The sequence below is a fragment of the Paramormyrops kingsleyae genome, chromosome 16 (assembly GCF_048594095.1).
Source record: "Paramormyrops kingsleyae isolate MSU_618 chromosome 16, PKINGS_0.4, whole genome shotgun sequence".
In the NCBI taxonomy this organism is placed as follows: Eukaryota; Metazoa; Chordata; class Actinopteri; order Osteoglossiformes; family Mormyridae; genus Paramormyrops; species Paramormyrops kingsleyae.
In genome coordinates, this window is record NC_132812.1 from 26,493,231 (window position 1) to 26,521,020 (window position 27,790).

General features: G+C 44.6%; 1 protein-coding gene across 4 annotated transcripts in view; it reads left to right on the forward strand.

Annotated features, from left to right (window-relative positions):
- Nucleotides 1–27,790, forward strand: part of agap1 (ArfGAP with GTPase domain, ankyrin repeat and PH domain 1) — a 99,900-nt gene that overhangs the window by 23,628 nt on the left and 48,482 nt on the right. For 2 of the 4 annotated variants that reach the window (XM_072700959.1, XM_072700957.1), the window contains 6 exons: nucleotides 10,658–10,716; nucleotides 11,816–11,903; nucleotides 14,807–14,821; nucleotides 17,187–17,272; nucleotides 17,414–17,555; nucleotides 21,403–21,537. In XM_072700959.1, coding sequence (XP_072557060.1) covers nucleotides 10,658–10,716; nucleotides 11,816–11,903; nucleotides 14,807–14,821; nucleotides 17,187–17,272; nucleotides 17,414–17,555; nucleotides 21,403–21,537 — 525 coding nt within the window. The remainder of the gene's footprint in view (nucleotides 1–10,657; nucleotides 10,717–11,815; nucleotides 11,904–14,806; nucleotides 14,822–17,186; nucleotides 17,273–17,413; nucleotides 17,556–21,402; nucleotides 21,538–27,790) is intronic. The other 2 variants (XM_072700960.1, XM_072700958.1) reach the window with 1 other exon arrangement.

The window sequence follows — 27,790 nt, forward strand, 5'->3', positions numbered from 1 at the left end:
GTGTATGTTCAGTTTTCTGGTCTGCTTAGGTGTTATGGTCTTGGAAAAGCTTTTCGCCCCCCCTCCCCTCCCCCCCCCCCAATGCTTTATTTAAATTTCGAAAATAAACGTGTGCCAGAAATAGATTGGGTGCTGGAGAGAATGCAGAATCCCATCAGAATATGGAAAATTCCTTAGCAAAGGGCAATTCTACCCATCTTTCTGCATAAACACTGCAAAGTAAGTCAGAAATACATTGTGGGGATGTTTTTTTTCCCCCTCCAAAACCATATTGTAAAAATAAAAGGGTAACGTAAGTTGTGGCATTCCGAAAGAGATCTGATCCAGCTGGGGTGAGCAGCTCTTCAGCTAAAGCTGCTTTGTTTGAGACGTTAGAAGTGTGTGGGATGCGGTGGATCTGGACTTTGCAGAACGCAGACCAGCGGTAGTGCAGTGGCGCGCTGCATCCAGCACAGGATGGGATTCTCGCCCAACCTGCCCTTGCTGTCGGGTTGCCCGCACAGGTAAGCGGATTCTGGACTCCGAGATCCTTAAACCCTGTAAATCAGCAGCGTTTCACCCCTGGTACTTTAACAGATCATGTTTGCGTTTCCGTGTGTGGCATGTCTTAACGCTCTGCTGGTTTGAAAAGCTGTATTAAGGTCAGTGTGTTACAGTTGCACTGGATGATCATGGGATATCCAGATGCTGCAGTGATGGGGGTCTGTCCGCCTCTGTGTGCACACTGGTAATGATTTAAAAATGTTAGCTGGGGTGTATAGTGTGTATCTAGCTAAGTATTCATTGGCCCTCCACCATAATGTATAGTTTGTAGGGCCTTAAATCACAAGGGGTGTAACAATCATAGGGTTGGTTAACGGTTAGCTGAGCAGTTACTAGCACAATGCGAAGTATGAGAGAGACTTAAAGGGGAATTCCACCCCAAAAAAGGGAAATGTTTTCTTCATAAACACAGACTTTCCTACATATCCAAAGAAAACTTTTGTTTTGGGAAATTTCTGGTGCAAGGCATTTCCGTTCCGGAATATTCTATGGAAAATGTCTGTAGGTAGCAGAGGGTGCGTGCTCTGTGAATCCCCAGCGTGATTTGCCGACCCCCACATCAGTATCCCCTGGATGTCTTCCTGATTCTCTTCTGCCTGATGACGTCCTTTGCCGTGCCGCATTGTCAAGTTTACGTTCATTGAAGTAAAAACGCCTCTTTCCGCTTTCGACATTCTCTGTTTTGTGTTTGACTTCGGAGCCTAAAAAAAAGAGTGAGAATTTTTTTTTCCCCTAATGCGTGCCGGGAATACTGTGTGAATCTCCAGCTATCGGATTTCAGCACAATCCCCATTTAATGGTCCAGTTAGCTGCTTTGTAATTGTGGATCCTTGTCACGGTGTAGGGAATAGAGAGACTCCTTTGGGATGGTCTGGCGTTCATCCAGAGAGCTTGGGAGTGCAGTTGAGGTCATGGGAATGGTAACTTTATTGAGCAAACAGTTGGCTTTTCCTTGGGAGTGGAGCTTATTGTAGGCTGGCTAGCTCACTACAACACTGGGGACGTGTGGCCGTGGCGTGGAACGTGCAAGGAGATGCTCTGTCACTGAGGGGGTTGGTGGGGGCGTGGTGTGTGGAACATCCCGGCTGTAGACGACAGAGGGTTCGTATCGGTTCTAAGGAAGGCTGACAGACACGCATGTCCCTGTCAGTCAGTAACTGGTTGGATGACCATGTGTTCTCAGCCGCCATTGGCTAGCTTACAGGAAATGAGCGAATCCTGACCAGTGATTGGTAGCACTCATTCCTTCCTGCCTCCTCAAGGCATCTGAGGCTCATTTTCTGAGATGGACCTGAGCCAAGATTTTGAGGTGGGTCCCTACAGAGGTTGTGTAGGTGTTTGGGTGAGAAGCTGCTGCAAATTCGCAATTTTTATATCTCTTTATAAACTAGTTTCATGACATATTTACCAAGGACTATGCATGTCTGAATTTATAACCATAGCAAAAATGGTACTTGGACAAGAAACATTTAAAGAATCCGCCTTTAAATTCAGAACATTTCTTCATTTATCGTCTCAGGATTTTATCATATTGAAGTTTTATGAATACTGCTTTATGTATTTTAACATTTGGTGTCCAGAACTCCAGCCCTCAGGGGCAGCCAGCCGTCAACGGTACCTTAACGCTCATGGTCATTTAGCAGCACGCCCTGCTGTAGCTGTGTTGAGTTGCCTCGTTCTTTCCCTCGTTTGAGATGGAAAATGTGCAGATGTGGATGTATATGGCCCTGGCGCTGGTCCTACTGCCGAAATCCCGGCTAAATGTTTATGCTGGTGATGTAAATAGCTTGTGTCCAGCGATTGAGGAGAAACGTCTCCGCTCAACCGGCAATTAGCCTCAATTTACTTCTGCGGTTCTCCTCTGCAGATTCCCCTGAACCGGAGAAAAGTCGCCATGAACTTTAATAGAACGTGGTTCATTTATTTATTTTTTTTTTACATCAGATGTGTACAATAGGCTTAATGCTTGTTTGTTGGGTCAGTTATAAATATGCAGTTTATACTGGATGACGGCGGAGAAAATTAGCATTAAAATGCCAAGTAGCTGAATCGGTTACTAAACAAGATGAATTGTGAATTAAGGCCGTTCCTAAGGAATAAGTCGACGTTTTTCATTAACTGCGATCCTCGAGAATGTGATAGGAAGTGATGTCGGCATCAGACATAAAGCAGGACCTCGGTGGAAGACGAGGTGAGGTGGGGTTAGGAAAGACGTGCTATGCTTGTCTCGATGGCAGCCATGACATCACCTGGTTTGCAGTTCTTGTTTGGAGTTTCGTCAGACAGGCCTCATGGTCAGTCTCATAAACTACGGCCCTTTGGAAAATGATTCTGTAATCAGTGCTGCATTCCCGACTGGAACTGTGTTTGTTATGATCCTGCTTGCAGAGCAGCCCTTCCTCTTTGGGAGATGAAGGGCTCTCCCCCCCTGCGGTAGGCTGCCCACAGAGGCCCCGCCCATTAAACAGCCACACTGCTTCCCTGGCTCCGCCCCTTTGGTAGATCGATCTTTTAGCCTTCCTTCTGTAGTGTAGAAAACTACAGAATTCCTGCTGGAAAATACTCAACTACTAAAAACCACTGTAATTGAAATTTTTTTTTTTTTTTTTTGCCTCAAAGTGCCATAAATAACATGTGGTCTAAACAGTTTGTGTGGATTCTGTTTGTATGATAGTATATAAATAGATGTAACTGTATCTCCCACTCTGCTTGTGGCTTGGGCCTACGGTTCAGGCTCCTGCGGGCTGTCGGCATGTCTGTGGGCCACCCCCCCCCCCACGTTCACCCCACAGCCCCCTGGAGCGAGGCTAATCCTGTGCTAGCATTCCCATTGTTGGCTCAGTGATGGCAGCCTCCCAGGTGTTAGCTGGAGGCCAGTGAACAGCTTTCTGGCCAGTAGATGACTTTTAGAGTCTATTGTTTATTCAAGCAAGGAGGACTTGTTACAAATGGGAGGGACCAGTGTGTACAGGGGCAGTGTGGCCATGCATCTCTCTGCAGTGTGTACAGGGGCAGTGTGGCCATGCATCTCTCTGCAGTGTGTACAGGGGCAGTGTGGCCAGCTATCTCTCTGCAGTGTGTACAGGGGCAGTGTGGCCAGCTATCTCTCTGCAGTGTGTACAGGGGCAGTGTGGCCAGCTATCTCTCTGCAGTGTGTACAGGGGCAGTGTGGCCAGCTATCTCTCTGCAGTGTGTACAGGGGCAGTGTGGCCAGCCCCCTCCCTGTTATGTGTACAACATGAGTTATGTGTACAACATGAGTGTGGCCATGCATCTCTCTGCAGTGTGTACAGGGGGGTGTGGCCAGCTATCTCTCTGCAGTGTGTACAGGGGCGGTGTGGCCAGCTATCTCTCTGCAGTGTGTACAGGGGCAGTGTGGCCAGCTATCTCTCTGCAGTGTGTACAGGGGCGGTGTGGCCAGCTATCTCTCTGCAGTGTGTACAGGGGCTGTGTGGCCATGCATCTCTCTGCAGTGTGTACAGGGGCAGCGTGGCCATGCATCTCTCTGCAGTGTGTACAGGGGCAGCGTGGCCATGCATCTCTCTGCAGTGTGTACAGGGGCAGTGTGGCCATGCATCTCTCTGCAGTGTGTACAGGGGCAGTGTGGCCATGCATCTCTCTGCAGTGTGTACAGGGGCGGCGTGGCCATGCATCTCTCTACAGTGTGTACAGGGGCGGCGTGGCCAGCTATCTCTCTGCAGTGTGTACAGGGGCGGTGTGGCCAGCTATCTCTCTGCAGTGTGTACAGGGCAGGTGTGGCCAGGCATCTCTCTGCAGTGTGTACAGGGGCAGCGTGGCCAGCTATCTCTCTGCAGTGTGGCCAGGCATCTCTCTGCAGTGTGTACAGTGGCAATGTGGGCAGGTCTCTCCCTAGTGTTTACAAGGACAGTATGGCCATGCATCTCTCTGCGCTATGTGCAGGGACAGTGTGACCAGGAGTTCTCCGTGCAGTGTGTACAGCGATAATGTGTTGGGATTGGTGCTGGTTCGGGATGATTTAGGGATCAGGATTATTTTCAGTTTTTTTTCATAAAAGGAAACGGTAAAAGTTAGTATTTCCGCCTAAGGCCTCCATATGCAACAGATGTGCCCTGAATGTGGGCAGTGGAAGCAGATGAGTGGACCTTTCAGCGCTGGAGACAGACGTTCTGCACCTGATTGCCTTTTTCTTCTCTTCCTAGCTGGTCCCTGTCAGTAGCAGCCTTCCACAGTGCCGTGGCGCTCACTTTGAAGGCCGTTGGCCTGAAAATCTGCTGACTGGTTTCCGTTTTCCTTCGTTTTTTTTTTTTTCTGCGCCTGGGATTTAATCTGCTTTTTTTCAGGTGATTTTATGAGGCAGTCAGGCTTCTGCTGATGAAATGTGTGCAGCAGAGTATCAGGCCTCCTAAATGGTCAAAATCTAAGTTGAAGCAGTTTAATATAAACGTATGTGATGTTAATCCCACTGATGCTGGATTTTTTTTTTTGAAGTGTAGGGTTGATTTTAAATGTTTGGGCTCAGGTGTTTTTCCAGTTTTATGGGAAGTGGTCTCTGCAGATTGATTGTTGTGGTCTCTGTCATTTGATTGTTGGTGGTTGCTGGTTATATGTTGAGTGCTTGTAAAATTATTAAACCATGGATCGGACGAAACTGACAACGACAGATCTCCATCCTAGTGAAATGCCCAAAAAGTTTTCCTCCAATCTGGTAAAACAACAGGTGTTCCGTTGTTGCTCTGGGTGAAGCCGCGGTCGGTCATCCTCTGCCAGTTTTTTAACAGTGACATCATTTCAGATTCGCTGGCATCTTGGCCTTGCACCCCGTCTTCAAATAATCGTGACCTCAGTGACCTCATAGATCCTGGTTGATGCAGCACCGCTGGAGGTTTGCAGTTGCCCAGCACGGGGTTTGAGCGTTGCAGTGTCGTAGTTGCAGAAAACCGCATGGCGTTTTAATGAAAACGGTCCTTCGAGCAACTGGCTTTGGGCACGCGAGCCCCGTCACTGCCAGCCAGCTTGCGGTCGTGTCCTGAGGTGCTCCGTGTGTCGCACATCCGGCCGCTGACCCGCGGCACTAATGTTTATCCCGTCGCTAACGTGCTAACTTCCATGATGAAGTCACACCCTGTCTGCGTGTGGCATATTAGGGTGGCATTTGAGGAAGATGACCTTCTCCAAAGTGAAGTGTAAACCCCACTCACCTCTCTGAGAGAAGAAGCAGTCCAGCAAAAGAGGGAACAGACTTGTAGCTGCGTTTTCCCTGCCAGCGGGGGGGGGGGGGGGGTAGCTGCGTTTTCCCTGTCAGCCGGAGGGGGGGGGGGATGCGTTTTCCCTGTCACCCGGGGGGGCTGCATTTTCCCTATCAGCCGGGGGGGCAGTTGTGGCCAGAGCTTGGGCTCCACAAGCAGAAACGCAAAAGACCACATTTCTTGTAAGAATAATTGTAAAAATAATAATATTTCAAAACTTGTGTCAGAAGGGTTCATATTCACGTTGCTATGTGAGAATTCAGCTTTTGTTAAAGTGTAGAAGGCTGAGTTGCCTGTGTTTCATTTCCTTTCAGACTTGCTTTCACGCCAATGTCTTTATTAAAAAAATATTTCTTAACAATTTTGGGTAAACAGCATGATTGGTTTCCCCTGACTTGTCGATAATGTTGTCAGTGATTTAAAAAAAAAAACACTGATCAATTTCACAGCTGTCTGGTTATGCAAAAAGATCATTGGAGTTAATTAAGTGATTATTGTATAAAACATGTCAGTTAGGCTAAGAATTCAGCTAATAAATGGCTTAAGTTGCTCGTAGGCGTCAAAAACGGCATTGGCTGGTGCAGTAAAAACTGCGTTTGTAAAATGCGAGTTTGTGGGGTCACCCTGATACTGTTGTATTCGTCGGGTCTTCGGACCTCTGAATCACAGCCTAAAGTGGCAGGTTACTCACACCTAGAGGAATGTTAAAAAACAAGAAGTTTATCTGTATTTGGCCACACACACGACTGTAGGTTATCGTTTTAGTTTAAGTAGCCCCCCCCAGGCGGTGAGCTGTCCTTCGCTGTCACTGAATCTGCTCTGGGCAGGGGGGGGGCTTCTGCTGGTGCCTGGATCTGACCGCCCCCCCTTTCTGTGTGGCCGGGTTTCGAGCAGAGCCGTTGACCGGGGAGTCTCGCTCACACCCTGGTAGCTCACTGTTGTCCTTAAGACAGGAGCTCTTGTTCTGTGCCGTGAGACGCGTCTCCATTGGTACAATGAACAAACTTGTTGGGTAAGGGGGGCGGGGGGGGGGGCTGTATTCGGGTTTCGGGTTTAACAGACTGGAGGGTGGGGAGAGGAAGGTACACAAAAGATGACGAATTGACAACGCCCAGGTGGGAGTGGGGGCTCCAGATGGGTGGGGGGTTGGGGGTCGAGGACACAGTCACAGCCCAGGGGACACAGTCACAGCCCAGATGGCAGGATGAGGGGCTGCTTACCTGGGGGCCAAAACACAATGTTTCACACTCTGTAATCAATGCGCGTTTCTCTGCGTGGCATCCCGAGTAGGACCCTGCCGGCCGAATGCGTCACTCACAGCTGCGGCCCGTCTCGGAGCGTCATGCCGGTGACGACCGCTCGTTACAGACGTGTCATTGTCATCGGGCTGACGGCATGGTTCTCCGGCCGCGTTACGGGACGCCGTGCTGGCGAGAGCGTCTGCTGCCAATGTCCCTCTGGAAGACTGCCAACCCCCTGCACTGTGGAGGTGCTTCCAGGCATTGTGCTAGGAGGTTCTGCCCCGCTAGGGTCAACGTACAAACCCCCCCCGTCCATCCAGCTGCTTTGTGCTGCCTTCATTCCCCTCACGCTTCCTGCCGTATGTGTGGAAACGCTGAATCTGAAGGTTTACCTGGTAAAGAGATTAGTGCCTTTATGTAATTAAGGCCATTGTCCTTCATCCTCACCATCGGGCTGCTGTGTGAAGGTCAGTCATCACTTAACAGGGCTTGTTTTCTGCCCCTTTCCATCCTTCTTTAGTGTTTGATTGCCTTTCCGATGCGCAGGGACATCGACCCCTGCAGCTGCGGCCACATACACATCATCGTATCATATAATTAATCTGAAATCCGGACGACTCCGGCATGTAAATGTCAGCTTCCATCAGACAGCAGAGCAGCACCGTCTGCGCAGATGGTGACAGTGGAACTGGAGGGAGGGCAGGTCGAGGCTCCCGGGTTGTTAAATCGACTTTCTGTGTTTGTACTTAAGATACGTGGAATTGGCAGCTTGGAGATGGTGTGTTTGCAAGTACCGGCAGGTCAGTGCAGTCAGTGCAGTCAGCGCAGTCGCTGGAGGAAAATGTAAAAACTGGCCCAAAATTCTTCAAACGACTTCAAAATTCAAAATATTCTCCCAAAATATCACATTTAAATAATTTTTCCCCCACAAAATTATTTATTTATTTATTTATTTATTTATTTATTTATTTATTACTTTTTCCCCCTCCCACCTCTGCCCTGTTTCTTACAAAAACCGCACTGGAATTATCCATGGATGATTTTTCAACAGTTCAACCAAAAATCTGTCAATTTCATCCTCAATTTTCTCAGATGCCCGTAAAAAAACCCCAATAAATTAGGTAGCAAAATACAGCTTGAAAACCAAAGTTTTTCAGGAGATTTGTGGCAAAATCCCACACTCAACGCTGTAGAAATGGAAAGTGAGGTCTCCACTCGTCAGGTCAGGGTGTACCCCAATAGCCATGTCTCGAAAGCCATTAAAGATGATGACGACTTGAATTTTTTTGTCATTATTTGGTATCAAAATAAAAACCTGAGCCAGATTTGACCTGCCAGTACCTACTGTATGTGTTAGATTTAAACCTGCATGCCCCGTCTTGTAAGTCGCTGACCATCTTCACGGTACTGCAGATGACAGGGAAAAAGTATTTGTGGACCGCTGTCATGTGATCATACCTCAGTGTTGATTACATCTCTATTTCACAGCTGGGTGTAACATCAATAGTGATTACGTTGGTTACTGTAACGAGTGAGTAGAGGTGCCTTTGAAGCATGTTTCCGGGTGGTTCTGACATAACGTGCGTTAGGACTTGCTCTTCTACTGATCATACCTCTGAAGCAGGTGGCTACACTCTGTTTACAAACCTTAATTAGATGTTTGTCTGCCTATAAAATTATTTATAATAATGCATGGATTCTGTCATGGAAATCCACAGCAGAAGGGGTGGGTAGTTCTGGTCCAGAAAGTAAAAATTCAGGTCAACATTTTGTTTCAACCAACCAGTTGAGTATAAAGAATCACAATCACAGAGTACTCGACTGGTTGGTTGAAACACAATCTTTTTTTTTTTTTTTTGGATCTTACCTCCCCACCTCTGCACATCAGGGGGGTTTTGTCTTTATAAATGAGGCCCCCCCACTTTGCTTCCTGACATCTGGGTCAGTCGCAGCACAACGGCTTCCAAATTCCCCGTAACCATCTTCTCATCATTGCGAGTCTTTGCCTTCGAGTATTCATGAAAAATTAAGGATCTGAAAGCAGAAAAGGATGCGTGGGGGTGGAAGGGGGGGGGGGGGGGGGCAGGAGGGTTGAAGCTTGTTTTATGAGATGACAAAATGCTGCTAATTCACTAATTACGTATAATTCCTTACCTATCAAACTTGGGTGATTCCCTGATGTCACCCAGTTAAAGGTACACGTGGACTCCTGGGGGCTTCATGTAGTACAGAGTAGAGGTTGACCAATATGGCTTTTTCAGTGGCTGATGCTGTTTTTTTTCTTGGGGGGGGGGGGGCTGTTTGAGGCGATGGGGCGAGGGCCAATATTATGCCTTTTTATAATAGAAAAATAAATGACTAACACAACTTTAACTTTTACGTATTTATTTTACATTAACATACAAAAACAATTTAAATATTAATCACACTTCAAGGGCATGCAGCATTTTAAAAGTTATACAAAATAATAAAGATAATTTAACCACATTCAGTGCTATTTCTTTGGCGTTTCATGATTTAATTTTTGAGCACAGTAAGAAAATATGTTTAAAAGTTGAGATTGTTTTGGCTTTGTGGCGTTATCATTCATCAAGTAAAACTGATGTAAGCGGGAGGAATTTACAGGTCTTACCTTTGGTTTTCCCGCAGGTTCACTACTGTAGGTACTGATGAGCCACAATGACGCAGTGAGTGCTCAGCGTGACTGCATGTCAGTCACGCAGCCATACGCAGCCATGCGCAGCCATACGCAGCCATGCGCAGCTGTGCAGCCTTGCGCAGCCACCACTATATCGGCAATCTAGTCTGATTAATCAACCGATGCTGATCGATCGGTGGACCGAGCAGCATAACTAGCCTAGTTCACTGGCTTGTATGGGGCCTGTACAGGTCTTCCAGACCCCCCCTCTCCTTCAGATTCTGCTCCGATCTGACCCCATGAGCCGTGCTTGCCATGTGAGTCCTTGGCGTGATGGCATTAGTGTGGGACCCCCAGTTGCGTTGGGGGGCCGTTTGGCAGGACTGCAAGTTTCTCACAAACCTCTCTCTGTACATGAATTATTCACAGTGTATTGCAGTGGCACGTTGTTCCTGGGGGAGGGGGGGGTGATGACAGCAGACGTCGGCCGAGCCCAAGTGACGTGTCGAGAGCTGTGCTCTGTGCCCTGATTCCCCCGATGCGCCTCCAGGAACTTGCCCCCCCCCCCCCCAATAAACTCCTACCCTGACCCTCCTGTCCTTCTTCACGGCATGCAGAGCATCTTTCTGACAGTGCTAATTTACATTCACTCCTGTGCTGTGTGTTACCTTGTTCCTGCGATAGACTCCCCCCCCCCCCCCCCCCCTACACCAGCGGTAAATGTGGTACTTTATGTAGAAATAAGGGGAACAGAAAATCCAGTGATCTGATTTGAAAGTGAGCAGGACAAATTTTGAAGAAAAGCTAATGATCGCAGCATCTGAGTCATAATAATAAAAAATAAATAATAATTTTAATACAAAATTTGGATCCAGCACTGCTGCTTCTTGGTGATGATGATGATGATGATGATATAATTTGGGCTTTAATCCTTCCCCCATTTGCCTTTGTCTGCCTCTCTTACCACAACACTCCCCCCTGATAAATAATCTCTCTCTCTGTTTCAGATGCCTTTGTGAACAGCCAGGAATGGACCTTGAGCCGAGCAGTACCAGAGCTGAAAGTGGTTAGTTCTGTCTCTGCCTCTGACCCGTACTGGGGGGGGATTAATTGGCCTAAATAGCTGAAATTGGCTGAAATTCAGCTCAACTCACCCGTGTGGATCATAGCCGTCACTTTCTCCATGTGAATCCCCCCCCCCCCCCCCGATCTCAATTGTTTACTATCACAGAGGTGTTTCCATCATTATTGAACCAAAGTGGGCGGGATTTTTCCATGTCTGTAGAGCAACATGGCACTGCATGGACATGTGGTGAGTGAGACATGGGTCCCACAGGATGTGGAAGCTTCCACCAGCGAACATACAGCTTCCTAAGGCTGCATTATGCTTCTGCGTGGAGGCCACGCCGTGACCTACGCGAGCGACCTATGCCGTCACCAGCGAACATACAGCTTCCTAAGGCTGCATTATGCTTCTGCGTGGAGGCCACGCCGTGACCTACGCGAGCGACCTATGCCGTCGCCAACATCTCAGCTGTTTTGCTGGTGCCTGTCGCTCAGCAATTACACCGACGAAATGCTACGTGACATATAGCTTTGCACGTTGCATTTATTGTCCTCCCACCCTGCAATTTATTCAATTGTTGAATCACGCAATTGAAATGGGGAAAAAAAAAACATTTAACAATTCAGCCATTTATCGAGTCTTTGTCCTGCTCCAAACTTCCTATAGACAAATTTGGAAAAATGTACGAATAAACTTAATAGAGGTAAGTAAAATTGACGCTGTCATCCTGAGTGTTTTATAGACCTGTTGCTACGATGCCTAGGGTGGGTTTTTTAACGTTAAATATAAATAGCGCATCAGTTTCAATCAGCAATATAAGTATATCTGGGATGTACTTTGCTCCCAGAAAAAAAGTCAAATGCTACCAAGCGGACCGATCACAGTTCTAGTAGTCTGTGTCTCTGCAACATGCCGTTGCATTTCTGGGATGTGCATGTCTGGCTACGGCAAGGGTATCGTCACAGGGTCCATGGCTGCGCCACACTTACGTTGACGATTCAACATTTAGGTGTAAATCAGCCTTAAGAGCACAGTGGGCCAGAGCTGATTGAGGCTCAGAGGGTGGCCCAATCACCTCGGCTCTTTTTGTCTGTCCTAGGGAATTGTGGGTAACCTGGCCAGCGGGAAGTCAGCGCTGGTGCATCGATATCTTACTGGAACATACGTGCAGGAAGAGTCTCCTGAAGGTAAGCCTACAGTGGTCGGTTCAAACCCTTGTTGGCCCACATCTCCACATGGGTGGGGGGGGGGGGGTCCAAAATCCAAAAGCAGAATACAGTGGTACCTCAGTTCTCGAACTCATTAGAACTCGAATTTCTTAAAAGTCGAACCAACCAGTTCGAAAAAAAATTACCTAGAGCTCGATCTGAATCTCAGAAGTCCAAACCGTGAACGCCGACCTAAGATAACTTGTACACGCGGGGAAATGAGTCACGTGGCATGTCTCTCAGCGGAAACAAAGGGTAACGCTTCAGTCTCAGCCTTGCATTATCTGTGATAGTTGGTGTACACATGCACGGTGCTGAATACATATATTTAGACAGTAAAAATACATTTAGACAATGATAAACAGTAACAGTAATTATTATATAATACATTTAAAAAGAAAGGTTTCTTATTCATTATTTTAATATTAATAATAAACCATTAATACATTTAATTATAATAATATTGTTGTGGGACGGAAAGGAGACGAAGGCGCAGACGTCAGGGTATCGGGGAATACGGGGTTTAATTACAGGTAAAGCAGGCAAAACGCAGACGGACAATACAATGACCGGACTGGGGAAACAAACTGAAAGGCGGACGAAATACAGAGGGCTAATGACAACAACCAGAAACAGCTGATCACACGGGGATTCCACACGGGGTTAACGAGGGGGCGTGGCACACGGAAGGAGCGGACGATCGGGGCAGGACACATTGTTTTTTTTAACGTTGCACATTGTTTGGATACATTTATTTTCTTACTTTACAAATTACTGTTTTGATAAATGTGCTTAGATGTGTTTAGTGCAGTATAAGCTCTTGTTTTGTCCCGTTCATTTTGTGTTTAAATGCTAAAAAAAAAAAAAAACATATTTAGGTGTAATTTTTTGGGGCCGGGAACCAATTAATTGGTTTTCCATTATTTCTTATGGGGGAAAATTCTATCACAACTCGAACTTTTTAGGATTCGATCCAGAGTTCTGAACGGATTAAATTCGAGTTCTGAGGTACCACTGTATAGTGCTGTTCATAATGTTTTGGACAAAGATACATTTTTGCTTGATTTGCCCCTGTGCTCCAGAGATTTAAATGGCTTCTTTGACTGTCATCACGTATGTCCTCATGTTGAACAATATCAACTACAGATTCCAAAGATGCCCGAAAGCTTAGAAGTGAGCCTAGGACTTCCTCTCATTTACCCCACTTAAGAGCAAGTGCACTGGGATACTACACACTGCATTTACCCCACTTAAGGGCAAGCACACTGGGATACTACACACTGCATTTACCCCACTTAAGGGCAAGCACACTGGGATACTACACACTGCCTTTACCCCACTTAGGGGCAAGTGCGCTGGGACACTACACACTGCATTTACCCCACTTAAGGGCAAGCACACTGGGATACTACACACTGCCTTTACCCCACTTAAGGGTGTGTGTGAAGAGCCCAAGTGTGTGGGGATTTCTTGAAACCAATGGGACACATTTCATGTCTGAAGAGGTAAACGAGAGACACTACAGCTATGTTGTTGATTGTGTTGGTTGTGTTTGGCGTTGCCCTACACTGTAACTCAGGCTATATAAATATTCATTATACAGCTTTGTGCACTTAAATTGAAACTTCTTCGGAAGCATGTTGGACTCTAATTAGACGACAGACTTCCACATGTTCGATGTAAACAGTCACCACTGATGCGGTGCATTGTGGTCTGTTTACTTAGCCAATAGACACTACAATATGGTATTTGCCAAAGTGTGGATAAAGTAAGCATGCTGCACTTGGTTTATTTGAGGAACGGGACACCCTTGGATACTTGTACTAAGTACATGAACGGGCACGCCCAGTCTGTAAATGTGGACTAAGTAGGAATATCAGTATCTAATTCCTGCACCAATGAAGCAATTACACACACCTGATTAATCACAAACACCGGTGAAGGCAAATGTCCCAAACATTATGGTGCCCTGAAATGGTGGAAGTGCTGAAATTTCTATATGGTGAAACTGAAATGCCCTTAAATTAAACTCTAGACCCCCTATCAGGTGTGAAGCCTCTGACCAATCAGAATCAGTAATTATTAAACATCTACCTGGGAGAACTGAAAACACGACCTGGATTTGGAATCGAGGTCCAGATTTGAAGAACCCTGGTCTAGACTGTGCAATTTAATCATGTGTGAAATGTTTGATTAGAAATTTAAAACTGTGGCGCATAGGGGGAAATGAACGAAAAATGTGCCTTTGTCCCAAACATTGTGAAGGGCACCGTACTCTAAAATCAACAGATTAAACTGATGGATAAGGCAAGAAAGGAACAGGACTGAGCTATAGTGGGATTTAATGTTTCCCCGAGTGAGATGTTACTGTTAGCTTCTCCAAATGCCCCCGCATGGCCCCCCGACCTGCCTAGGCTTCCCCGGCAGGACCCAGCAAATAAAAACGGCACCACCTCACTGGACTCGGGCCTCAGCAGCTCCGCAGCAAGCCTGGGACAGAGTATTTTTAAGCGTCTCTGCTGGACCCGTTTTTCCATATGAAACGGCGAAGCCGCAGCGAGGCGCAGGGCCCGTGGCCGGGGCACCACGGTAACGGCTCCCGTAATAGCATCCCTGCGGATTCCCGTGGTGGGCGTTCTCCGGGACGTGCCGGTGTTTGGGTTTCAGATGCCGGCCGGGCCCTCGGTAGCCGCAGTGGGGGCCCCCGCTCTGCTCTGCTCCCTGGCTTTCCCGCTCGCCGCTTGGTCCTGCTCTATGTTCTTTGGATTTCCGTAAGATTCCAGCGACGTTCTTCCTGCTGAGCCGGTCGTACGTCTGGGACGTTCAGCCGCTTTCTTTGATTTGGTCTCTTTATTTCTCTCTCCCGGCTTCCCCTCTAACAGCTGACGTGGATGCAGGTAACCGCTCGCTCGCTCCCCCCCCCCCCCCCCCCAGCCCCCTTCACCGCTCGTTCCCTCCACAGCAGCTTGATCTAGGAGCTTCCTCATTTCGGCCATTTCTGATGCCCATGTAAGTTCCTCTAGGTGAGAGTGACTCTTGCATACAAAAGCGCTGATGATGTTCTGGCTGCAGGCCGGACCTCCTCAGCGTTTGGTGCCCAGACGTGCATCTCCTGCTGTCTGAGGCACACTGAAGCCCATCAAGCTGCTCTGGAGTGGAGGTTCCATGCCGGCCCACCACCTCCTCCTCCTCGCATCTCCTCCCTCCTAGAAAGCCCTTTTACGTGTTCCATATGTGTCCTGTCATGGCCATGACCCGTCCAGTGGCACAGAACTGCTCCAACACGGTGTACTCTCTGAGGAAGACCTTAGCATCGAGCATTGGTGGTTTTTCACTGGGGGTGTGACAGCCTAGCTGTTGTTGGGGGGGGGGGGGGGGGCATCATGCTGTTATGATAAACCCAGCAGAACAAGCTCTGAAATATCCTGGTGCCGGGAGGGGGGGGAGGGGTGGCTCTTCTGATCCTGACCAAAATCTCTGTGTGACAGGAGTCTGAGACGGCATTTCCCGGGACTCGCCCTGTGTGATTAATGACAGGAACCCATGTTTACATGAGAGAACCTGCTTTACCAACAATATGAATGTCACATAAGTCATTATTATAGTTTTTTTTTTTATAGTATTATTCTTACTGTGTAAATTACCAGCAGTCTATTTAATATTCATGTCTGTGGATATTTGTATAAACAATACAATAGAATAGAATGTCTTTATAGTCATTGTACATGTACGGGAACACTGTAAATCGCTATTTCATTATTAATCGCTGAATAATGACTTACGAGCATTTCAAGTTACGAATGGCTATTGTCATATGTCATTCGTAAGAAGAGGAGCATCTGTATTCTAATGTTAAATTGGTTTTTTTTTTTTGTGAAAATATATAGTTCTTGCCCAGAAAAAAATGGCTTTAAACATTTTCTTTGACTGCCTAAAACTTTCTTGCAGTACTGTGTATTGGTATACTGTACCCAGTTAAGGAAAACTGAAATGGATTCGAGCTGCCTGCCTAACCATGGCAGGTCCCCGTGGGTATGTCAGAAATGCACCCTGGATGACGCCATCGCATTCCTGTCGTTCCTGCTTGGTGTAAACCTTCGCACGCCGTACCTTAGCCGCACGGTTATAAATAGGAGCTGTTCTCTTTGTTAAACACCCCAGCCCAGCTGTCAAAGCTTATAGCTCCCATACTTTAAATTATTATTATTTTTTGAACCGTCACATTCTCATTGACGATTTTCAATGAGATTCCGAAGACGTTAGCTGTTGAGCTTGACCAGCCCTGGTATCTCTGCACTTGCTCTTTGTGTATGTCGGCTCTCAGCCTGCCAGAGTTTAACTAGAGAGGATGGAGCCTCTCGGTTATAATTACCATAATTGATGCTGTGTGTCTCAGTGTAACCCTTTGCCAGTGCTTATTCCTGCTCGCTCTATGCACGACGGCACCCATCAGGACAACGGCGTGATGTATCCAGGGGGAGGAGTTTTTGATGCTGAGCCAATGCTTCTGAAATACTTCCCTTAATAATCTTCTGTTGCTCCTGAGAGTTCAGCTATCAGTGGAATATATGGTCAGGGAGCCCATGGCAGCTTCCACCGGCGGGTCATCATCTAGATATTGTCACCTCCCATGTGTCTGTAGTCGTAGAATCACATTCTAGACCCTGACTCTGTTGGAGAGGCAGTAGGTACCTCTCTCACCGGGCTCATTCTCGGCATTCCAGGTCCTCCTCACTGTTTGTTCTCCACAAACATCATTGTGTGTCTGTCCCCTCGTGAGGAATGGCTGTCATTTGTGCGAAAGAATGCAGTCCCCAGTAAACAAGGGTCACCAGAGAAAAGCCAGATGAAGCTTAGTGAACGAGGGCAGAGGCAGGCTTACAAACCGGAAGTCATGTGCATGCATGTGCTGGAGTACGTGTCCGTATAGCATATAACATCTCATGGTGAAATTGGTGTGAGGTATTCTGGTCACGCAGAGTGCAGAAACACGTCCTTTATAGCACCATTAATCAACTCAAGTGTCTTGAAACTATGTAATTAGACCTTATCCATAAGACAGCCACCTAAATGGAAAAAAAGTAGTGGATTAAGTGAAGTTTATGTACCATGCAGTAATCATTGCTCTGTAAATAGTTTGTAAACAGTTTTAAAAAGCAAACTTGCACCGAGATGTCCATATAGCTAGCGGTTTCTTTATTGGGAGGTCACGTTCCAGTTTGTTGATGGCTCGCTCACCAGTTTCCCCCGTGCCCCTTACAGGAGGACGCTTTAAGAAGGAAATAATAGTGGATGGACAGAGCTATCTCCTCCTCATCCGGGATGAAGGGGGCCCTCCAGAGGCCCAGGTGAGTACTGCGGGCTCCTTGATCATTCGCTGCGGCCGCCCGGTCCATCTGCAGCAGCCTCTGTTTGACACGCTGTCTGCCTGCCCGCCGCCTGACTTTGCCTGTCTCCCGCCGCCTGACTTTGCCTGTCTCCCTCCGCAGTTTGCCCTCTGGGTGGATGCCGTCATTTTTGTGTTCAGCCTGGAGGATGAGATCAGCTTCCAGACCGTGTACCATTATTATAGCCGTATGGCGAACTACCGCAACACCGCGGACATCCCGCTGGTGCTGGTCGGGACGCAAGGTGAGCGGCGCCATAAATGGAAATTCAGCCGCGCGGAAATAGTCTGACTTTGTTTCAGGATTTTTAACCCCACGGCTTGTTTTTTCTTTTAAATGCTGATATTTTTTTTTAATTTAGCACTTTCCAGCACCGTCAAATAGGGTGCAGGTTTATTTCTGTGCATTTTACAAATATCTGTTTGCTTGACCATTTCAGGAATTGTAACTTCTGATTTATTGGCGTCATATTTAGAATAAAAGTGAGTTGAATGGGAGCCTCTGTGTTCATAATGAGGGCAATACAATAGCAGTACGGAGAGGTATGGAGGCAATAGTAAAAAGGCACAATGACACATTTTGCTCTTGGCTGCAGTTATGGGGATTAAGTGCAACAGTGCCCTCTGTGGGCCATATGTTATATTTCCACAAATATTCCAGTCTTCAGAGTACAGTCATCTGATGCTTAGGGAACATACATGGTTCTGAAAAGGCGGATGTTTGGCGATTTGGCCGTTAAGTACAGTACTGATATAGACTGTCTATACATCAGCGTACACAGTACTGTACGTGTCAGCAATGTTGTATTGTATTACAATAACCACAAAAACTAATTCCGTATAATAAAATATAGTATGCACACAATAATACTGTAATAATAATATTACTGTCACACAATTCTGATTAACTTGCGTTCATTAATATGCACATTTTTCCTTTGTGTTTTATTACTTTTCATTGTTTCATGGCCTATCACTTTCCTTTGTTTCTCGAAAACACTTGTACAATTTGTTTCATTGCGTTTGCAGCCCATGAGGCACTTAAATAATCATCTAAATAAGGGAACAGGCTTGAGAATCATGCTGTGACTGCGTGTCTTTACATTCTGCCGCCCATGTGGTAATTAGGTCGCTACACAGTGGTTTTATATCTGCTTGTGTCCGATTCTGGATTTTATTTGATTGTATCTATGCTGTCTCTGCTGTTAAGGTGGTGGGTCGGTAAACAACACGTCTGCGTTGGGTTCATATGAGGGTCTACATCGTAGCCTGTGGTTGGCTTGATTTGTTTGTTTTATTTTGATAACCATTAATATTGCCTTTGAAAACATGGCCAGTCAAACAATTGTCACAAAAAATCAGGCCATTTTGAGCGTTACATTTTGGTTAAATTAACGCTGCCGTGAGGACAGCCGAGGATCCCGGCAAATTCCTTGGGTGGTGTGTTCAGTCTCGCATCCAGCCCGACTAACACTGCAGCCGCTGTAATTATTTTTAACGCGCAGCCTCCTGTTTGTCAGATATGGTACAAGCTGGTCTAGAGACCAGCACTTCTTGCACTGTTTCTGTAGAGTCCCTGCTGAGAAAATACAGCCACATAATCTGCCAGTGCCTTTGAACAGATGCCCACAATGCTTTAAGAATCTTTTACTGAGCTCCATCACAACCAGCAGAAGTTGGTATCGTACTTCATACAGGGGACTCGGTGGTCCACTGGGAGCCACTGGTCCCTCACACCTCTACTGTTGGGGGTTCAAATCTTGCCCCCACTCTGTTTGTGTGGCACATGCATGCTTCCCCCCAGGTGCTCCCCTCTCCTCTTGCAGTCCAAAGACATGCAGTTTAATGATTTGGCATCTGCCTTATGTGAAGGTGTGTGCCCTGTGATGGACTGGCATCCTGTCCAAGTTGTTCCTCTGTCCTGGTCATTGTGCTGCCTGGGGTTGGCTCTGGGATCCATGTTACACACTACTGGATAGATTTCTGAAAGAAGGGTGGATGGATGAATAGTTTTTCATAAAACAAAACCTAATCTATTTACTATGTTGATTTTTATTTTTTAAACAAAAAAGTACAATATTGAAGCCATTGTACTCTCTCAAATCCCGATAGTACTCATTCCATTTCTACTGCAATATAATTTACTCATTTCCTCATTGGTCCTGTCTTATTTTAAAATTCTACCTCCCTCTAGTGGTCATAATGAATGCAGCAAATTTCAGGAATTCTTTCACTCTTGATACTTAAATACCCTGATATATTTTTGGAAGCAGTTCAACGGCTGTGGTTCACACTGTGGCAGACAATATAGTGGATGCTGGAGGAAATACGGTGGGGATCATCCGCGGATTTCTTAAACAAAATTCATATTTCGAAGGATTTTACCACCGAACTGTAAGACCGGTACTACAGGCGTTTAAACCGCTTTAAACCTCAGTGCCTGCTCGTTTTTGCACTATAATTGCTTGTTTTCTTGCTCAGTTTTTGGGACTCCAACGCGTGGGTGCGCAAACATCTGCCTGCCGCTCCAGCCCTTTCATTCCTGCGCGATTTCTGCCGCTTGAGGCCGGGGGGAGGGTGTCCTGCCCTTTACTGGCATTTTCTGAGTTTATTACAATCGGTCCTTTGCTTCGCGAATGTGGAGCACGCTGGTCAGCCCACATAGGTCCAGATCCCTAAACTCTATCTCTACATTATAGCCTGCTGGTTTTAAGAAAGTTATTTCATGCTTCATATGAATCAACAGCGTTCATCGAAGCAATTTAACGTAACAGCTGCCTTGCGGATAAAAGTCCGTGGAAAGCGGCGACGGTGTCGTCACTGTGTGTCGCGTGCGAGCTGCGCGCGACACGCGCCGGCGCGTGCTGGCGAGGTTAGACACTCGGGTTATTTAAACAGGTTTGAAAATTCCGTAATTAACTCAAAACTAAGTTAATCGTCCCTTGTTCTGTGATTTACTTATCGAATGAGAGTTTAGTTAAAAGTATTTATCCAAGAAGAAACTGGACGTAAAATCGTGTTAATACACGAACACGAATTCTTTACTTCAGAAATGTATTTCATGATAGAAGCGTAATTGAGGAATAGAAACATAACTTTCTATTTATTTTAAAATACCGGGGATTTACATTGAACAGCTTCATACAGCACTCATCGGTAACCTAATTTTTTATTCTGAAATTATTATATTATACTCATTAGTAGTTATTTACATGGTAGTTACGTCTTCCTGTCTGACTTCACGTAAAAGAGTGAAATCATTTGTTTTTCTAAACCAAAGCTAGCAGCAGACTGGGGATTAGCCTACATAGTTCCGTTTGCCAACTCAGCCAGACTGTCATGGGGATCCTCCCCGCAAAAATGTAAATTTTAATTACTTGGCAGAGTTCTACGTAAAAGTAAATCTGTGATGGAAATTTTAAAAAGGCCTCGTTTTATGACGTCGGCTTGATGATACCATAGGCTTTTATTGGCCAGGCAAATGATTCTCAAATTTGTTTGATGAATTTTACCATCCAATCCAGTACACGAGGACGCCGTGATGGTTTTTGGAGGACTGCAAGAAACCCGTTCCGACGGTGTCCCATTAGAGCCCTTTGGTGTTTTTCACGTTGCAGTTACAATGTGTGGTCTATAGATGACGCTAAATGCTCAACTGAGAATTTTGAGACGAATTCAGGGAGCTAAGATGCAGCTCAGATCCGGCACTATATTCTAAATCCATAAATTAATGTACAACTCCGTTAAAGTAAATTAATTTTTTGAATTTGTGTTTAGTTTTACAATCAAGCTGCCCTAAATCTTTGAGATTTTACAGAAGGAATTATTATAATTTGTCATATATATATATAATATGACATGTGCTGCCTGTTTAAGGGGGACATGAAATTACATGCAATGACATTTTCCCAAGAATGTCAGAGAAATTCATGAAATTCAAAACTAAGCTTTAACTGATGACATATACATGTCTAAAATGAATTATTCGGTAGATCATGTTTCTTGCCAAGTACTCCTGTTGCTTTATGGTTAAAATGGATGCCCAAATGGCTGTGGTTCTGGCTCTGGCTCTGATTCTCCTTTCTTCTCCAGACGCCATCAGCGCCGCCAACCCACGGGTGATCGACGACTCGCGGGCGCGCAAGCTCTCCAACGACCTGAAGCGCTGCACCTACTATGAGACGTGTGCCACCTACGGGCTGAACGTTGAGCGTGTTTTCCAGGATGGTGAGTGGAGCCAATTTGCTGTGTGGGTGCACCACAAAGGGATGGCAGAGTACACGACCTTTGGGCTTGTCAGCATTGAGGGGAAGCTAATTATAGTTTTAGTTTTTTGGGTGAGTGATCAAGATAAATATACACCCCTTTTAAAAAAGTGTATGAACAGTTATGAAGTTCAAATGTTATAAATCAAACATGAAGTCTAGGAACCCAGCTACACTAGAAGGAAGGACTTTTAGTGATGATTTCCAAAGAAATACTGTTAAATTTCATACGTTCTTTTGTGCTTTAATATCGGAGCTTAAAAATAGACATTTGGAACATTTAGAAATTGGGTGTAGTCATATAGATAACCACTAGGGGGAGAGCGTTCCCTGTTTTATCGGTATTTAAGGTCCTTAATTGCCCTGTCGGTGTCATGAGTTAGCATAGATGTAGAAGGTCTTTGACTCATCTCTGCTGCTTTGGCTCCCCCTGAAAATAGCCTCTGCAGTTAGGCTTGGCAAATACACTCATCTGATCACAACTGGCATTTCACGTTTGATTTTTAATGACCGTCAGGATGTGTATGTACTTTCTTAATGGATGGATGTGAGCTGAAATAACACCGGACAATATGAAGAGTCGAGCACAGTGTGAGAAAGTGAAAGGGACCTCGTCCCCCACCCCCCCCCCCCCTGCCTGCTGGGATCGTCATACCCCACCCTCCCGCCTGCTGGGATCGTCATACCCCCACAGCCCTGTTGTCATGGTTAATGTGTCGTTTTGTTCAGTGAATACTGTAAACAGTGTAAATACTGAGGTGGGACCACTAGATTCTTTTTAACATTGTCATTAATATTTTAATATTGTTCTTGTTGTTGCCTTTTTAAAAAATATATCTTGTATGTTTTGTAAGGAATTGACTGTTATTGCAGTAAAACTGTTAAAAATTCATCAGTACACATTTGGTTTGGATGCTTGTCATTTTCATCAATCTAGATAACTACTAATGTTACTGACACGGCATGTGTTCTGTGAATCCCAGTGTATTTGTAATGCATTTCCTTGGTTTTAACCTGAGTTTGACTCTCATGTCAAGTTTTTCTGAACTTCCTGGAGTCCTGAGTTAGATCTCAGGTCAATCTTTTTTGGAAACATTGCAGTTGTGTTGTCAGACAAAGGCCACCAGCTTCCTATAGAGTAGGGACTGAGGCATGTTTAAAAATCTATTCCTGATTCCTTTTTTAGGTGTGTGTCCATTTTCATTTTGTGTAGCCTTCTATGTTGACTGTACGCTGAAGACCTAAGCTAGAAAGATGCCAAACAATGAAGGGTGGTTTAAAAGTTATCAAACACTGATGGTCAGTGTTGACTGCTTTTGTTAGAAATCATCAGTGTTAACACTGCTGTTAATGAGACATTACTGTTTGATAATACTGAAATTATGTTGTTTACCTGGATCATTTTAATCTTTACTCCTGGACATGCAAGTGTCATCTGGCAGTTGTATCGCACATAATGGTAAATAAAAAGAGCCCTGATACGATGGGTCCTTTCAGGAATGTGGCATTCAGGGAGATGCGTTAGCAGAGGGTTGCTTCTAATGGGGAACCATGTGAAATGGATGTGTGAAACTGAGTTTAATTTAAGGAGAAACCTGAAGTTCTTACCATTAAACTGGGGTGATGCTCTTTGTAATGTGCAGCAGTGGGATTACAGTGCTGGAATTCAGGTATCTGCAGGATACAAGAATGAATGAGGGTATAGTATGAAGCATGAAACCACGCAGCATGTGGTATATATGGGCTGGACCTCAGGGATCGTGCTGCTGTAATGTTTTCATAAGTCTGCATGTGCACATGTGTGTGTATGTGTGAGTGTGCATGCATGCACATGCATGTTTGTGTGTGCGTGAGTGCGTGTGAGTCCCAGCAGCTGCAGTTAGGACCTGGACTCGTTGCACCGAGCTAACTGTGGCTAAGGAGAGAGATTTACACACTAAATGCTTGGTTATTATCCAATTAATTATTGCGCTGTTTGGTGGAAGCAGTAGCTGCCGTGATTTAGTACTTTGTGTGTCTGTGTGTGTGTTTTTGTGTGTGGGTGTGTGTGCTTGCACTTGTGTGCGACAGCCAAGTTCGTCAACCGCAGCAAGCGAGAGCAAGAAAAGGCTAAATTTCTTATTATTACTGACACTGTCTCCTTGCATTTTTCATTCCATTATCCCCAATTAATCACGCGTTTTAATTATCCAGTAAAGTGGAATTCACTGATGAGCTTGGAAATGATTATTTTAATGTTTCGTGCCACCGCCGTGCCTTGACAGGGTTGTTCTGCCGGGAGCTGAGTGCATGTGTGTGCGCACGTGCACATGCGTCTAGCACTCTGTCTGTATGTATGCGCATGTGTGTGCGTATGTAGTTCTATCTGTGGTTATGTCTGTGTGTGGGGTTCAGTCAGTCCATCTGTGGTTCTGATTCTGCATGCCTGTGTTTGTATTTTCTAAAATATCTTTGTTCTGGCGTCATAGCGGAACATTTGCAGTTATTATTCACATGACCTTAATTTTTTGGTAATGGTCTGAACATTTAAAATAATGATATCGAGGCTCGCGCCTGCCAGTGCCCTTTTACCCCAGGCCCTCTTTTAGTCTAACAGAGCGAGTGGAGGAGTGGGAGGGTTTAGCCCTGGCTGTGGTGGTTAGCGAGGATAGTCGTTTGTTCAGCAGAAGAGCAGCTGCTTTTATCTTACATGCTTTTTTTTATTTTTCTTTTTGCCTGCATTTTATATGAGTTACTTTAGAAAAACGCCATGGGGAACAATGAAACAAGACAAAAGTCCAACAACTTTACTGTAAACATTGTTTTTTTTAATTGTATTTATTACAATGTGCAGACCCTTCATTTTGAGAGCCTGGAGTTGGGAAATCACTCGCTGAAGTTTTAAAAGAATTTAAATGTTCCCTGGCAGGAAGGTTATGTGCTGTGCTGGGTGGTTATGATGAACATAGCCTTAGGAGTGTGTCCGTCAGCCCATATTGAGATGAAGTGCAGGGTCAGGGGCCTTTGCTGATTGTACTAGTGAATTCTCGGGGACCCACCTTGCCAATAGACATACACATGAGTGCAAGTATTAAAACTGAGGGGCACAACAGGTAGGCATGTCCCAATAACTACTTTTGTTGGATGATGTATTGTACTAGAAGCAATTGCGATTAATGATATAATTGTCATTTTAGGATCATTTTATGCCACTGATATAATACCATAATGATACAAATACACCCTTTCAATGAGCAGTGATCTTTTATTAATTAAGAATATTCAGACATTGGAACTGGAATGTCAAAAAATGTACATTTCATAAATAAAACCATACAATAAAAAAAAAATAGATAAAAAGGACTCTCGGGCACTGTTAATAAAAATTGCACTAAACACTAAACATTTAGCATAGGGCTGTAGAGAGTCAGTACTTCCTTAACTGAAAATATACTGGCACCTCAGTTTTGCGGAGGCTCTGCTCATGATCATTGGCCAGGGGAAAAGTTGCAGAAAGTCAGAAAGCAGTCTGAATAAAGATTGTACATGGACACCATTTCTACCCTCTTTGATCAGAATAACAGAAATGGCTAGTGGATTTGAAAAATGGTTGACTGAGAAAGTCCAGAAATACTGGCATGTGTATGACTACTCGCTAAAGGATTATAAAGACTGGATTATAAAGACTGCCAGATAGGTTCAAACTAAAATAAAATACTTTTGTATTGTGATGCCATATACCCATCTTTTTTCGTGTCAGTGTAATTGATTTCATTTTTTACATTTAGTTTTAACATTTTTTATTTTCATTTGAAATCTAGATTGGATTTAGGTGTGTTTTAATTAGTTTTTGTTTTAAAGGTGTAAATCTAGTTGTATATTTTACTTAGTTATATTTTACTTTAGGGTTTAGTAATTTTTTTTCTATGGATAAATGGACAGTTGTAGGACTTTTCAGTTGACTACTACAAAATGTCACGTAGTGCTGCTGGCTATTTCAATGGTTCAGGAGCATTAGTCGAGAGGCCCAAAGATAAACCAATCATTACTTTAGTTAAATAGTATTTAAAAATGGCAGTGGGAAGTATGTAATGTTTTTTCTTTTATTTGATTTGATTTAGGTAGCAATATGTTGTCGCTTAGTTGTAGTTATTATTTCAGTTTATGGAAATGTGATGATTATAACCATGCCTTGCATACTATAAGTACGTAGTGCAGTTAGTTTTCGTAAAATTCTTGTGTACTCTCATAACAATCATGCTACATATCTTAATTGGGACTTCTAAGAGCAGCTTTGCATTACAGTGCTACCTCATGCCTGATTATATAATACATGGTTGCCTGCTGCCTTGGCTCTAGAAGTATGAACATTGAGGATCATGGGTGGTCCGACGTGTCTGCAAGAAGTAAAAAAAAAAAAAAAACAGCATTGAAATGCACCTGTGATGCAGAGATCAATCAAGAGCGCAGCAAGTAGCACGGTTGCCTAAAATGTTGCTGCCATTCATTCTTATGTAAAGTTTGCCAATGTGGAGGTCAGAAAAAATGATCACGATTATGTCCATGTATTGTGCGATAAGTCAATTAACGTAATTATCGCGACAGATTTAACAGGTTTTTCTAATATTACAAGAAACAATATAAAACACTTTATTGGTCCCCTTGAGGGGGTTTACTTCCAACATCAAGAATATGCAAATAGGAAGATTAAAAAAAATATATATTAATTTTTAAATGTAGCTAAACCATATGGCATCAATAATGTTGTGTTGACAGAGACTCTTGTTATAGGTTACAGGCTAAGTAGCCAGCTTCTCAGCAGTCCAATGATTCGTTTCTTTGGTAAACAACATGATAAAATCAAGCTTGTTAAAGTCATGCTGTGTTTAGAAAGCTTGGTTAGAGCTTCAGGGGGATTTTCATCCTTATCACATAATGTTTTATGATTTTGTAAGTTTACAAGTAATTAAAATCCCACCGATGTCAGGCATTCTAAATTGCCTGCTTTAAATCTCCCCTTTGCAAAACTTAGGTGACTCCCTGTTCCTTGCAGGTCGATTGGTGAAGGATGTCCATAGAGAAAAATGCTTTATGCCTGGAATATGGTTGAATTTGGTAAAATAAGACCTTTAAAAAAAACTTCTTTCAATGGTGTTTCTTGTTGAGATGTCTTACCAGGTTGTGTTCCTTGCCTTAGGCTTATCTGGCATGGCGATCCTCACCTCATATTGAGGTCATGCAATTGAAACTTATGATGGAGAAGGGAACCGTGAGATTAACTGGAAAATCGGTACGATTTCCTTGACATCACACAGAATGAGCTGGAATCTGTGGCCAGATAAAAGAAGGTCTGGCCTGTCCTTCATTATCCTCAGATGGATAAGTAGAGGAGAAAATGGATGGATAGACATCAAATGAATTAATGCAATTGGTTTTATGAACTGGAATTGTTTCCATAATGTTCTTGATGGTAGAACTGTATGCGGCTGCTGAGATTTTGAATACATACGGCGGCCTTCAGTGTAAGTGGCTCTCTGCACTGCTTCTAACCGATTTATTTGCTGTAAATGTACTGTGGATTTTAGTTACATACACACCAGTTTTACCATCCTGCTTTGATAATTTGAGCTGAACAGCTTTGTAAACTTGTATGGTATGAAGTCTTATTTTTTCCTTGTTGATATAGTCATATAAACAAGACATAGATTATAATAGCAATTGTAATTGTTGATATAGATGGTGAGCAATATATAATCTAACTGATACAAAAGTTTATATGTACCTACAAGCAAATGACATGACAGTACTTGAGTAGCTAGTTAATCCATCTTCCAATAAAAATGAGTAATTTGTATCAATTTTCACAACTGATTTAGTTTACTAAGGAATGGGGAAATACATATAAAACAATTTACTGTGCTGCTTAAAATATCTATACAAAGAGAAGATCATGTAAGATATTTGAGTAATAAAGGGCTGAAACATGAGCTTTATCAGGTTGAAGAGCATGTGTCCTACTGAGATAGTCGCTGTGTGCTGCTCTCTTTCTGGGAGGGGGGACCGTGGAAGGTAAAGGTCCCTGACAGGCCCCCAGCCTGCATCTATCAGCTGGGTCATTTAATTATCCTAATTATTGTCTCGCCGTCCACCATGTCAGGCCACAGACCTTCGTTAGTGTCTGTTAACGCGCTTGTCTGCTGGCTGCTGAGGCTGGTTATCATTTTTGTTATCATTCC